The sequence below is a fragment of the Mesitornis unicolor genome, unplaced genomic scaffold, assembly GCF_000695765.1.
Source record: "Mesitornis unicolor isolate BGI_N332 unplaced genomic scaffold, ASM69576v1 scaffold39384, whole genome shotgun sequence".
In the NCBI taxonomy this organism is placed as follows: domain Eukaryota; kingdom Metazoa; phylum Chordata; class Aves; order Mesitornithiformes; family Mesitornithidae; genus Mesitornis; species Mesitornis unicolor.
In genome coordinates this window covers 2,048-16,674 of record NW_010180103.1, presented here as the reverse complement: position 1 = coordinate 16,674, position 14,627 = coordinate 2,048, and the positions used below count along the sequence as shown (strand labels likewise).

Genomic DNA, 14,627 nt, shown 5'->3' with positions numbered 1-14,627 from the left:
CTGCTGTGAGCCGTAAGCTTTCCTGAGAGTTTGGCTCCCAACTCCAGATCAAAAAGCAGCTCCTGGATGCATCGTGATGCTCAGCCACAGGATGTGACGGGCGCCCTGCTTTTCCTTTCTGTGTGTCAGTACACTAACTTTGAAAGACAGCACCCTGCTTTACCTGCGATGAGCACTGCTGCCAGCGGTGAAAATTGGAGGCTCCACTGCAAAGAGAACTCAGCCCAGCTCTCGTTCAAGCAAACTAAATGCGGCCTTCACATTGCTTTTAATTTTCTAAATGCTGCTCTTCCAGAATTCTTTTTCCCCCAACTGTTTTCTCAAGTGTGTTCTCTGATCTTTCAAAAGTATGTATTTTTTTCTACCATTATCAGCAGGTAATCAACAAGAATGCACATACAACAAAGTGAAACCAGCCCCAGGAGTGTACAGAGAGGGACAATTCAGTCCCAAGGGCACCTTTGTTCTCTGCCGGACAGAAATATTGCCTAGCTCAGCCCAAGCAGAGCTCTCCAGAGAGCGCGATGCTGTTGGGATGGATCGATCTCCCCTCACATCTGTCCCCTCCTCGCTCGGTGCTGTGAGAGCAATGATAATAATTCTTGTGTTACTGCACTGCCTTCCTTGAAACGGTACCCAGAAAGGAGAGCGGTTTCTGGACCAGACCCTTAGACCTGGGCTGGTTTGGGCCTGTGGTCTGTGGGAGCTGTGGATCGCTGTGAAAGGCAAATCAGAAAAGCTTAAACTCGCCGTTCAGGGACTTGGCCCACCTTTGTGATAGTCTTAGGTATTCTGAAAGGTCAAAAAACATTTACCAAACAGAGCCACTCGTCCCAGAGTAATTGAAATGAATGTGCTTGGGGTGCAGACAGGGGTTCCTCTCCCAGTGAGGATGCTCAGCCCTGCTCTGTGTAAAGGTTGGCTATGAGAAAGTTGGTCACCGAAAAAGCCACTAAAGAAGAGCACACTTTGTGATTTGGAGTTGGGAGCTAATTCACATCTTCAGGTGGATTTTTTCCCTCTTTTTGGACTTTGTGGTGTCTTATCTAGCTGCCTCGGTACCGTCAGGCACACAGCCATCCTGTGTGGTGCTGGCCAGGGACCCGAGAGCTGATTCCAACAAAACTTCAGGGATCAGAACCTGTGAGTTTCGCTGGCATCTGACCTGTGGGACGGCGCTCGTTGGAGGCCAGCTGGGTGGGAGCTGGGCCCGTGCTTTGGTTTGGCATTTGCCAGGTCCTGAGGTGTTTGTGATCTGATGCAGCCCCATGAGCTCTCCTGCCAGCCAGGGGAGTGGGTGTTGTGCTGTCTCCAGTTTTTGTTCTCTTTCCATTTTTTCTTATGTTCCATGTTTTGTTTTGTTTTGTTTTGTTTTCGTTTTGTCTAACCTTTATTTTAGAGTTTGGACATCAGGCTGGTGGACAAACTGCAAATGTCCCTGATGCTGGGTGTTTTGCAGGGTTAGTTGCTGAAAGACCAGCTCTGCTAAGTGAAAGGGACAGGGGACTCCAGGGCTTGCTGGCTTTTCCCAAGAGAAAGACACCTGTGATGCTCTGATTTGTCACCACTTTCATTAGAGCAAGCCTGTCCCAGACCAGCATGGCTCTCCAGGTTCCTCCCTGTGTTGGTACAGATGGTGGGGCTGGTTTCAGCATTTGCTTTCTCCAAAATGTGGGAATTTCTCTCCTGGAGAGCCAGGAGGGGCTGGGCCAGTCTGGGAGGTGATGCTGCACCTCACAGCAAGCAAAAAACGTCAGATTATGTCCAGTGTGAGCTTCCCAGTGGTGTTTTGGTATTGTCACTGGTGTCCTGGCTTCCCCATGGCCTTCCCCCGTGGCTGAGGCTGTGAGCTCCAGGGCTGGCGCTCTGCACCGAGCTCAGCTGGGGTTGGGCTCTTCGGCAGCTGCCTTCATGAGCAGTCACTGTCCCACGTCCACTGCTCCCGGCTGGGGGACTCCTGTGCTGGGCCTCGCTCCTCCTTTTATAAAGGGCTGTGAATTGCAGTCCTTGGTGTGCAGGGAGGAGGAGCGGGAAAGCTGCCTCTGGCAGGAGGAGGGCTTTATTGCGCCCGCCGAAATGTCACGGTGGTGAAACAGCTGCGGGCGATGGTGTTCGAGTGATTTGGTGGACGTCTGTAGCCAGAGTCTGTCTCTCTGCAGAAGCCAGACATCACGTGGCTCTCGCCTCACACTGGAAGCTGTCACTGTTGCTAATGTGACACAGCAGAGACGAGATGCTGCTGCTCATTAGCATCAAGGGGGAAAGGGCATCCTCCACAGGATTTGGTGCAGTGACTGCCGCATCATTAACACAGGCGGCCAGCAGCAGCACTTGGCCTTTCATTTGCTTTATATCATCTAGTCTGATAAAAGATCTGGATGCTTGGAATAATTGTTGGTAATGACTAATGAGGAATTGTCAGGCATGCGATTGCCGCGTTCTTTATCTGCGCAGCAGTGTGGCAGACTCGCAGCCTGGTGCTGTGGCAGTATTTATTTGTATTTTGCCAGCGCCTGCTCGCCTTGACCTACGTCGCCTGGGGTGATGGATGAGCACAAACTGCATCCTCAAGTTTAATAACTTAAAGGCTGAAGGGCTCAGACTCTCCTCTGTATCGATTCTTCTTTTTTCTTAATTAGCATTTACAATGATTCTTCCCTAGTGCCTGCTCTCAGGACAGGCTCGCTGGGCAGCTGCCACGTTTTGCTCACCCTGGGGTGTGTTTTTAAGCAAATGGCTGGATAAGCTGCTCCACAAGGTGAGGAGGCTGATGGCTGTTTTCTTCCTTCCTTGCTCTTCCCTAGAAATTGGGAGCTGAATGCCAGAGTGCCGGCTACCCAGGGACCCTCATCCCGTACAAGTGCGATCTCTCCAACGAAGAGGAGATCCTGTCGATGTTCTCCGCCATCAAGACCCTTCATCAAGGAGTTGACGTCTGTATCAACAACGCGGGTCTGGCTCGCCCAGAGCCCCTGCTCTCGGGGAAGACGGAGGGCTGGCGGACGATGATCGATGTGAGTAGCGCCACTGGGAGAGCGGGGACTCTGCTAGATTTGTATTTCTTCTGACCACCAGCACCATTGTCCCCATGTACCCATTTCATGTGTGCAGAGCTGAGGACCTGCTTCCCATTTGGCTCTGACATGGCCTGGGTTTGCTGATTGGGAAGTAGAGAGACATCGTGTGTTGCTGAGCCACATGCCTTCACCTTGGGGTATGAAAACACTCGATACCTTCAGCAGCACTTTTTTCCTTTAGCTCAGTGGTTTTCTAACGAGTAATGAGCTTCATGATTTTTTCTTCAATAGGAAATTGAATGCCAAGCGCTAGCTTTTGTAGCTAATCCTGTTAGTTTTAGCAGTGCGTTGTAAAATGGGCAGATTCTTTTTGGCTTAAAAAGCTGTAATGCCTTTTGTCTTTCTAGTTTAAGTTTCTGCCCATAATCTGGTTAAAGCTGGATGTGAATGAAGCAATTTCATATGCCGAACTGGGATTCTGTGGAAATGGTCCATGCCGTTTATTAGCAGTGCTGCTCCCTGGGTGTTGCTGTCTCAAAAAGATGCCCAGCAGCAACTCAGGACTTCTCCATCTTTTGTCATTATGAGATGGTCCTTTTTCTGCACGCAGCATAGGCAGCCACGGCTGCGGGACCCTGGGCCAGTCTGTGTGCCCTTTTGCTGACCTTCCTGCTGCTCTGGCCAGTGAGGTGCTTTTCAGGAAGGTGGCTTTCCTCTCCTATACTACACTTTGTGCATGAAAGCATCATCCTCATAGGAACAAGAGTTGAACTCGTGGCTTTGAGTGAACCTTGCAGCACCTCCAGCAGCTGTGAGAGTGGATTGTAGTGAAGGAAAAGACAAAGATAGACTAGATGGTTGGACTAGATGATCCTTGTGGTCCCTTCCAACCTGGTATTCCATGATTCTATGGTTTTATGAAGTATATTGGAAAAGCTGCTCAAAGCTGTAGGCTCGGGCCTACCACAGCTGACAGAAGAGTGAGCCAGAACCTGTTGCCTCCTGTGGCAGCTGGTGGCTGTTCATCCAGCAGCAGATTCAGGGCCTGTGTAAAGCGAAACAAGAGAGGTAGGTACATGGAGGCCTCAGACTCCTGCTGCCACGGCAAGAGCTGCTGTACCCTGGCTAATGAAGTTCTTGTTGGGATTTCGGCCAGTCTGCTGGCTGCTGTGACTGCAGCCAAAGCAAGCTCAGCTCAGCTCTGTCTGCCCAGCCAGGCTTTTGTGGGTTGCCCAGCCTGGGTCACTGCATGGCTGCATCTCCCTGTCCCCAGTTGCCATGGAGTCTTTAAAGAAAATTAAGTGAAGTGTAGCTGAGGCTGAGCTGGTGCAAAGCAAGGCACTTGCCAGCATTATCTTGCTGCAAGCCTGGCCCTGTGGGTCACCTGCGCCTTGTAAACTCCTTGTCCTAGTCACTGTTGTTGCATCTTGTGTGGATGCCTCCAGGGATGCTATGTGTCCCTTGCACTCGTGTCTCTTCGTTCTTCTGACCTTGTGTTCTGTGGAAGCTGAGGCCACACGTGGCTTTTGCCAGCTGAAGGGCCTTGGCCATGCTCCATTGCCTTTGTCTCACCTTCCACCACTTTCAGGGAACAAGATTTTGGAATGGCGATTGTCCTATATGAGGCAGTCCCGTGCTGGCATTTACAGTGACCTGGGATTTGGGAGCCTGTGGGGTTCCCCTCCTTGTGGGTACTGCTGTGTGCACCCCTTGGAGCTGCTTTGGGGTGATGGATGGGGTGGGAGGAGAGCAGGGGTGTGGCTCCGCAAGGGCAGCATAAAGAAACCAGGCTAGAGGAATATTGTATTCCCAGAGGTGATGTGTCTACATCTGCTCTCCTTTGCTTGGCAAAAAAAATGCTGTGGTAGCCCTGGGAACAGACTGAGACACCCAAGCTTTCTTTGTACGCTGGCAGGTTTTTTCTTCCCCTCACTCGATTCCCAGCAGCTGGTGGGTTTGCTCTTGGCTTGTGTGTAATTGTCTGAGTAACACTTGCACCTTTAATGTTAAGGCAAAGCCCTGAGACCCTCCAGAGCCAAATGCTTCACCCACCTCATCCTAAGCAGCCTGCCAAGCCTGGGTTTTGCTTTTTAGCCTGTTGGTAGGTGGTAGAAATAGCTCAGGTTTTTATGTTTTGCTCTGTGTCTGCAGTTTTGTGCCTGTGACCTCCTGGCTTGGAAATGTCGCTCTCTGAGAGCGCCGGCCTTTGACGGGGTTGGAGGAGGGATCTGGGCTGACAGCCTCCCCACTGTGGCACACCAGCCCCAGGGAAACGCTTGCCAGGCCCATTTCTCCTACATGCTCTGAAGCTCTGGGGGTCAGGATGGGGGAAGGTTGCCAACACCTTTCACGGGCCACTGGGCTTTGAAGAGCCAAGCAGGAGCAGGGAGGCTTCTTACAAAGGTCCCTGGGAGAAAGGTGCTAGAGAGCAGCAAGGTTTGAGACGCTGTTGGAGAGTATCAGTGCACTCCTGGGCTGCAAGACAGGAAAAGTTTCTAAACAACCATAGATCTGTCGATTTAGGAGGCATTAGGGCCTTTAATTTAAGGCATTTTTTTCTTTTTGGTAAATTGATTTTTGTTTCCATGCTTTTTTTATGAGCTTTGAGGCTGTCTCCTTTAAGGCTTCCCTCTCAGTGTACCTATTCCTTAAAATTTCCTGCTATACATCTAACAGTCAAAATAGCATTATCATTTACTTATTCCTCCTCTTGTTTTAATGCTCCAGTTCCGCACTGTCTGGTATTTATTCTCAAGGAGGGAACGGCTTCTTCCCAGGCTGCAGAATTCCTGTGTTACTGCAGAGCCCAGCGTTGCCATCCAACAAATTCAGTGTGCGAGCAGGAGGGAGCATGTTGTGGCAGGTGCTAGGCAGGTCGTGAGCCCGTCATCTTTTGGTTCACAGCTTCCCCCCCTTTTCTCGCCACTTGTTTGTGAGGCTGTGCCTGACACGAGGCTGGAGCAAAGTCCTCCCTCTGTCCCCATGGAGTGCGGGATCAGCCAGGGCTGGGTGCTGTGTACGCACCGGCTCCAGGCACTGGGATTTGAACGGCTCCTTCACGTTTCACCCACTGACCTTTACAGCTAGGAATCCAAGCTGAACTTTCCATTTGTACTGTTCAGGGCACAAAGGGCTGCAGCACACATCCTCGCTCTCCTCTAGACACTAAATGGGTTTGATTCTTCTTGGCATTCATTGACCAGCGAGGCTCTGTTCTTGCTTTTCTAGACCAGAGGTTTCTTTTCTATAACCTGTGTTTTCATATGTGCTTAGATGCTGGGCTACTCATTGTGTTGCCTTAGAAAAGGCTGAATCTGGGAAGTGAAATGCTCAGCACTTCCAGGAACGGGATCTTTTCTGTTCTCCCAACCTGGCAATTGGAACTCATTAATTACTAGAAAAATGTGCCTTCATTGTTTCTATTGCATTACCACACACAGTGTGCAGTGTGCTGTGTGAAGGCAGAGTGCAGATGTATTGGCCATCTTTGCTAAAGGGACCTTTGAACCCTTTTGTTCTTAAAATAGGAACAAGGCTGAGAAATGTCTTGCATGGATGTTTGCAACAACGGCCTTTAGGTCGTTTCTCGAAGTGATACAGCCCTAAGCCTTGCTCATTTTCCAGGCATGTTTTTAGGTTCCTGAGTGCCTGTTTCATGTTTTTAAGTGGAATTTCACCTGAAAATCCTGCGGGTGCTATCAGAAAAAGGCAGTGAGGCAATCCCAGCTCAGCTGCCTTCCAGCCAGTTGTTTTGTTGTAACAGGGTGGCTTCTCTGGACTTTCCCATGCGGCTGTTGATTAGCATCTTGCTTTGCCAGCAGTTGTCAAAATGTAACTCTACCCACGCAAGGCAGCATGGCTCAGTGTGAGTCACAGCCTTGGAGCCGGGGCTCAGGCTTTAGGCTGATGTTACCCTCTAGTGGCCTACGGAGATGGAGTGGAAGTGATGCTGCACTAAAGACACAGTGCCTGATGTGTTGTGGATGTCATGGGACAGGGAGGAATGTTGCTTGTCGGGAAGACTTTTTGTACTAATAGTTGCCAAGATCCATATCTTAAAGGACTGGCTCCTCACTTGGTTAGTGTATCAGACTGGAGCGGGTTACTCCTGCTTTCCTTGACCACCTTACTGGGAAATCCAAAAGCTTCAAAGGCCCTGCCTGCTCAGGGCCTGGCTGCACCACTCTGGTGGTTGTCCAGTGCCGCTTCTGCTGACATCTCTGCTCACTTCCTTGCACAGCCAGGGTAAATCTCCAACACAGTGCCAGGGAGCTGATCTCTGCAGCTCCGTGTCTGATGACTGAGGTATCCAGCGGTGACTGTGCACTTGGATGAGGATGCTGACTCTGCTTGTGTTGCCTGGGTACACCAGGGTCAGCTAAGCATGCTGTTTATCTGTCACCAGGACAAAAATTCACAAGCATGGCATCTAGTAATGAACAGGAAATAACAACTGAGACAAAAGCAGTGACTGGAAGATCCTTCAGCTGACCCCACTCATCTTTTGTGTGCTGCTTAGTAATTACATCTCTCAAATTCGTCCCTTTCTGCCTCTTACTTTCTGGTCTCCAAACTAATGTTCCTGTCTTGCATGTCATTTTGTGCTAGCAAGTCCTGGTTAACCTGCCCCATTCCTGTTTATAAGTTTCACAGTGATGAGAGACAGCCCTCTCCTGTATCCTTTGCTCAGTGTCCACGTGGCCTTGTTCCTGCTGCTCCTCCTATTTATAGTTGCACCTGAGATCTGATTCATCAGAAATTTAGTTCTTCCTGGATATTTAATTCATGGCGGTGTTTCTAGACCTGTCTGGCCTGCTCATTTAGTTAGCAAAGTGACACACCATTAGGTAGGACCTGCAGTCCTGCCTTAAAGTGATTACATCCTTTCTAAAGGGCTTCAGCAAATACTTTCTACCTTTCAGCTACTTTTCCAAATCTAAACCACTTGAGCAATTAGCACTGCTGCTGAGATGGCTTGCTCATAAGTCTTGCACACACCTCTGGGTGCTTTGTATTCCCGCTGGGGGAATTTCTACATCTCTGACTTCCTGGAAACTTTGACTCTGTGTTTTCTGGTCAGCAATGCTCAAGATGTCTGCGTGTTAATGGTGGCACATTGCAGAGGCAATACAACTGAGTTTAACCAAGCCATGGTGTGCTGGGAAGTGCTGGTCCAGAGAGCGAGAGCCTGGAAAGCTCTGGATCCTGTGCTAAAGGACTGGATAAATTGCCATGTCCTTTCTTTCTTGGCTTATCCAGTTAGGGCTGAGGAAAATGTCAAGGGACAGTGTGACAGATCGGTGGCTTTCATATGTACAGGGTTACTTGCCCACTCTGGCCTTCCCCATGGCACGATGTGATCTTCAGCTTCATCTGTGCATGAGAAGCTCTTTGCTGGCCGTGTGCTTTGCAGTGCCTCTGAGCACCTGGCTCTCTGACAGGCGATGTCTGGGGATTTCCTTGTTAACTAGCTGACCTAATTACCTGCTGTTAGCATCCTATCAGCTGCCCAAACACCACTGTGCTCAGTGCTGTGCAAAACAAACAACTTTGTCTCCTGGACAGAGTGCTGACCGTGGGGAAGTGCATTTGTTCCCCCTTACCTTGCACTCTACCCTTACACTTCCCTGTAAAACAATTAGGTTCATTTATTTCTTTGGCAGAGGCCAAGGCTGCCTCACAGAACTGGGAATCTGTGCCTCCCCTGCCCAAACCCCTCGTTACTGCAGCCCCGAACTTGGTTGCAGCGTGGTGTGAGGTGTGCAATACGCACGTGTATGTTTCCTGCTTTGGCGTTTGCAGGAATTGCCGTGGGTCGTGGACTGGAACCTGCATCTACGGCTCTGGGCATGCTGGGGCTGAGTCCGCGGGTGTCAGGCAGGACTGATGATCTGAGTTTCTTCTTCTTTTCTCGTCCCTCAGGTCAATGTGATGGCTGTAAGCATCTGCACCCGAGAGGCCTACCAGTCCATGAAAGAGAGAAACATTGATGATGGGCATATTATTAACATTAACAGGTACGTGGGGGGAATGTGGGATCAGCCACATGGGCTTCCTCCTCCCTGCCTCCTAGAGAGGATTTAAGCAGTGGAGCTCTGATCTTGAAGTGGGCTGCTGCCCCAAGGAGGAGTTTTCTAAGGATGGGTGATTTTTTCAAACCACTGGTTTTTTAACCTCTGCTGGTCTAAACACAAGAAAGACCAAACCAGGGGGGAAAGGATAACGCCAACCACTTACAAGAGTGCAAGGTTGAAGACTGAAACTTCTTGACCAGCTCCAGAAAACAACCGTGTTGAGAGGAGCCTCTGGTTGTGTGCATTTCCTGCAGGAGAGGGAAATTCCTCATGTAACCACCATGTCAGCCTCTCTTTCTGTGTTCGTGATGGCTATCTGAATATCCTGTTGGTTCCTTCTCGGGACTCTGCTTGCCCCCCCACCTCTCAGCAGTTTCCTTTCCGCTCTCTCCTCAGCATGAACGGCCACAGCGTTGTGCCACAGTCGGTGGTGCATTTTTACAGTGCCACCAAGTACGCGGTCACAGCCCTCACAGAGGGGCTGAGGCAAGAACTCAGAGAAGCCAAGACCCATATACGAGCTACAGTGAGTACTGTGGGCTCTTCCTCTCTCCTGCTTTTCTGGGTGGTGGAGAGCTGGCAAGATTCATGGGGCAGAGGTTTTCCCTTTGGAAAACAGGCAAGGAAATGCAAAAATAGCAGGTGGCACACTGGGAACGTTCAAGTCCTGTGAGGGGTGCTCATGCGAGCAGAGGGAAGCAGTCAGCTGGGCTCTTATTCAGAGTTTGTATCTCAGGAGTGATGTGTCCAGAGTTAAGTGGTATTGCAAGCTTTTCCATCTTTTTCTCTTTGTCCCTTTGGGGCATGGAGAGGCAAGGACCCATCAGTGGTTCCCCAGAAGTAGCTGCCACAACAGTTACTAAGGCAAAGCCTGCTCTCTTAAACTATTCCCCTAGAAAAAGGGTGGGCAAGGAGAACAATAGGAATGGGGCTGAGTTTTGTTGGGTTTTGTTTGGTTTTGTTTTGTGGTTTTTTTCAGTGCTAAAAAGTTTTCTCTCCTTTTTTTTTTTTTTAATTCCTGAAGGGGAATTACAAATCCTATTAGGATCTGCTCTGCTTTTTTTCCAGTGTATATCTCCAGGACTGGTGGAAACGGGATTTGCTTTTAAACTTCATGATAATGACCCTGAGAGAGCTGCTGCAACCTATGAGAGCATTCGGGTAGGACATGGAGAAATGGAAACAGAGGGAAGTGGCTCTGATTATAATTTATCAGTCTCTGTCCTGGCTAACAGCACAAGAAACTAGTTCTGCAGAGTGCCAGTGCTTTCCAGGATGTAATCAGCAAACCCAGAGTCACAGCATTCAAATCCCAGATTTTGCACTGATGTTTATACACTACCTAGATCTTCATTCAGGTTCAGTCTCCCACTCTATATTTTTCCTTTTATTTTGACATTCCTGTAAATAAGTATCAGTCAGCTTTGACGTTTTGCAGGCTATGAGCTCTTTATTGAAGAGAAGATAGAACAAGCAAACGTGCCTGCACAAGAAGAAATGTGAGAGCATGTTGTCTTGCAGGTGGCTAGCACAGGATTTCTTGTGCTTCTCTAGGAATTTTTGATAAGGATGGCAATGCCCGACCTGGCAGAATTACTGTGCCAGGAGTAAGATTATTCACAACAAATGGGGAATTATCAGCACCAGACATGTCCTTTGTTAATTTTTTTATGGATTTCTTTTTTCCTGCTTGCTTGCATCTTTTTTGTCATGCCCCAGTGACACCGTCAAAACTCATTATTGATGGTTAGGAAGGGAGTGATCTTGTGGTGAACTTTCCGAGGTGCCCTTTGACTGAGAATCTCTTTCCTCTGTTTCCAGTGTCTCAAAGCTGAAGATATGGCTAACGCTGTCATCTATGTCCTCAGTGCCCCCCCTCACGTACAGGTAGGCTGTGGGTGGGCTGGAGGACTCTGCTGTGGGTGGCTGAAGGCATGGGGGGTAGCTGCTGCCCCAGCATTTGCTAATCAACATTGTGGGTGCTGTATCAGCTTGTGTGCTTAGTGGCTGAGGCTGGGGATTAGCAGTGGTCACGTTTGTTTACACTTGTCTAGGTGATCCTGCTCTGGCAGGGGGGTTGGACTGGATGACCTTTCGAGGTCTCTTCCAACTCCTAACATTCTGTGATTCTGTGTGGTTCTGTGATTCCCTTATGGCAGCTATGGATTGCTCTGCTCAGGCTGCTCCCAGCCCTGCAAATCCAGCAGACGCAGCTCTGACTGCAGAGAAGGACTGCGCGAGGCAGGGGAACGGGAGGGGTATGGGCTCATTTTGCCCTTGTTCTGGATGATGCCATCTGAGATTTGCTGGATCAGGTACTGTCAGTTGGCAAGTCGTGTCTTGGGCCTGATCCTGCCAAGTGCTGTGTATCTTCCCAAGGGTGGTGTGAGATGCCTGTGCTGTCAGAGGGACTTCCCTCCTGGGAAACAAGAAATAAGAAACCAACTTTGAGCCAGAGGAAGCAGGAGGCAGGAGTGGTGTCAAAGTTTAGTATGTGCAACATAGAAGTTCCTGTTGCAAAGGCAGACTTTGATCACGAGAGGTTTAGCAGCCCCTTGTGTGAACTCTGCTCCTTCGAAGCAAGACGTGGCTGTCTTGACACTGGATCAGTAGTGGTAGCTGGCCTTGACCCCAGAAGATAAAACGTCCTGCCCATGGCTGATCAAGCCGTGCTTCTGCTTGAGCCTCTGTGAGCAGGACCAAACTAAAGGCTTGAACCATGAGAGTTTATAACCGGTGTCATCTCACACCTTTTCTATGTGTGCTTGTGCTTTAATCCCTTCTGCTAAAGGCAGAGCAATCACATTCACCTTTATTCCTCATATCTCAATTAAGCAGGCTCATTTTTAGTCACAGGGACTTTCTTCATGTACAGCTTGCTACTGCAATGGTGCAGCATGGAAGTGTCCAGCGCAGGATTTAAAATGGACTTCAGTGCTCCAGTAAAATCCTGTGTTGGTCTCTTCTAGATTGGAGATATACAGATGAGGCCCACGGAGCAGATATCATAGCAAATGAAGAGGACCATGAGCAGCACTGTGTATCCACTCCACTTCAAACCCTCTGGCAATTTAGGGTTTCGTCGGCTGGCTAGCAACGTTTTAATCAAGTACCAAGGATCACGTTTGAAGAATTATTTTTCTCTCCCTCTCTCTGAGCTGGTGCTGGTGCTGAGCCAGTTTAAGAAAAATAGTAGTGGGTCTGTTTCTCCCCTACTTCTTTCTGAAACTGTTGAAGAGTAAAATGTATTTGAAAATAATGCAGGGAAGTGGTTTGTGGAAGATTGTTGTCTCCAGGCTGGTTTATTCTTCCTTTTGCTTTCTTTTCAAGGTTTGTTTGATCTTATTTGCTGAAGGACATAGGTGAAGTGGCACAAGATGTTTGCCAGCTTCATTGTGCTTTGGGTTTGAGATTTTCAGTGGATGTCATACATGAGTCCATCTGATTTTGGGTTTATTTTCATCACATTGATTACTGATGGTAACGATGCATGGGGTATTTTCTACTTCTTTCATACTGCACTGCCCTAACCCCAGTGTATGATCTCGCCCACCTCCCCACACCCTTCTTTCCCATTCACATGAGTCATGCCTACCAAGTTTGAGGAAGTATAAATGTGTGTGTTTGCTATTTCTCTTTCTTTCTAGGTAGGTAGGTAAATAGTTGGAGGAAAAGTACCTGTACTTCTGCAGGTTAGATTGATCACCTAAGTGGCATAGTTACAGTAAGAGTGGGTTGTTTGGTATTTTTAATAAAAACTAAATGTGTGCTGTCTTGTGATCACCTCTATCCTTGGTATCATCTCCCAGCACTCTTGATGTTTTTGTATGTGATATTTGCATGCATTGACACTTTTCTGGAAATATTGATCGGTCTTAGAAAGATATATGGTGCTGTTTAACTGCTGGTGCTGCTGAGTTGGAAATGTTGAAAGTTTGTTTATGTGTGTAGATACAAACTCAGAGAGAGAGAGAGAGAGTGTGAAATGAACCACGCCGAAGCTGTCCAATATGAAAAGATATTAGCAGGGGTGTTTGCCTGCAAAGCAGCAGGTAAGAGGTCTGGTTCAGATCTCGTGCTGGTTCTACGCTGGTGCAGCCCCATTGGTTTGTTCTGGATTTATAATAAGGAGGGAGAAGAGAATCAGCCTCAAAACTGATACACGCAGAGCTGGAGACCACTTGAGTTGTCTTAAGACTCCTGCAGAGCGGCAGAAACACATCTATGCAGTGCAACTTGCTGCAGAGCTATGGAGCTGTGAGTGTACATGTTGCCTTAAGATTGTGGACTCGCTTCTGCTGCGCTCTGGACTTTCTGTAGCATTTTGGAAGGTGAACCATTGGTTTAGGTGGAGCAGGTATGGTCAGTTGATCAGAGCAGAGGATTGGGAGCCAGAGAAACTTGGGTTGGATTGTTTTGCTTATCTGTGTTACTCCTCCATAAGGGAGACCAGAATGGGGCCGCTATGTTGTGAGTTTCAAATCCCTGTATAGCCTTGGTCAAGTCACTTTACCTCTCTGCCTCAGTTTCCCCATCTGTAAAATGGGGATAATAATACTTACCTACCTCACAGGGGTGTTGTGAGGACTCACAAACTTTTGTAAAGCACTTTTTGAATATGAGAAGCGCTATGTAAGTGCTGAGTGTTGATATGAAGTATTATTATTAATTAAATCTCGTGATACGTAGAATTCCTTGTGCCAAAGGTGAGCAACTGTAGAAGGATACAAGGAGAAAACTGGTAAAACATTCCTTTGTAATGGCAAAACAAAGGCAATTTGCCCCCCCTTTTTTTTCCTTTTTATAAATACATGCTTATGGTGTGTTCTGCCCATTCCTCATCTGTCATCTTCTACTGGCATGTTCGCATAGCCTCGTCTCTGGAATTGGCCTTTTAATTTACTGTGAGTGAAATCCATGCCCCATGGTGCAGCAGAGAGCCTGCACCAGCTGGGGAAGCTCCTCGCTTTCTGTGCTGATGCTCAATTCGGAGGTATTTGTCTAAGGAAGGCTCAAGCATTACGGTGCTTTTTTATAACACCTCTGTGATCTTCAGCGAGGCTTGATATGAAAAGTCCTGGTGTTTTCCTTAAGGTTTCTTTTGAAATTCAGCAGATGCACTTCACAGTGTGTGCCATCTTTTTAAGAGAAGATGGTTGAATGAGGAGTTGAAACCCCTGAGAAATCATGAACAACTGAGCAGAAGGAAAATGAGCAGGGGCGTGGGTAGCAGTGGTGAAGCATCCGAATTGCTGGCCACAACTGTGTACAAAGTTAAGCTGATGTTGAAATACGTGGCTGAGGAGGGACCTCACTGATCTTTCTGCTCTGTAAAGAGAATTGCTTAAGATGTAAGGCCTTGGAAGGGGGCCAGTCTGGGCAGTTGCTCTCTGCAAATATAACCTGGCTGACCTGCAGCCTTGGAAGTTTGGGGTTCCCCGCCCCAGAACATTTGTAACATTTGCAAGTCTATAAAAGAACCTTGAAATTATATCCAGTGTATTTTTCCATTTCAAATGTGGTTTTAGGAGATAAT

At 48.3% G+C, this 14,627-nt stretch overlaps 1 protein-coding gene across 1 annotated transcript; it reads left to right on the top strand.

The window, feature by feature from the left end:
- Positions 1 to 2,789: 2,789 nt before the first annotated feature.
- On the top strand, positions 2,790 to 12,369 carry DHRS11 (dehydrogenase/reductase (SDR family) member 11). The gene is made up of 6 exons (XM_010183004.1): positions 2,790 to 3,014; positions 8,940 to 9,034; positions 9,488 to 9,617; positions 10,160 to 10,252; positions 10,913 to 10,978; positions 12,061 to 12,369. The coding sequence occupies exons 1-6, from the start codon at positions 2,895 to 2,897 to the stop codon at positions 12,100 to 12,102; spliced, it is 546 nt and encodes a 181-aa protein (XP_010181306.1). The 5' UTR covers positions 2,790 to 2,894; the 3' UTR covers positions 12,103 to 12,369.
- Positions 12,370 to 14,627: the final 2,258 nt, after the last annotated feature.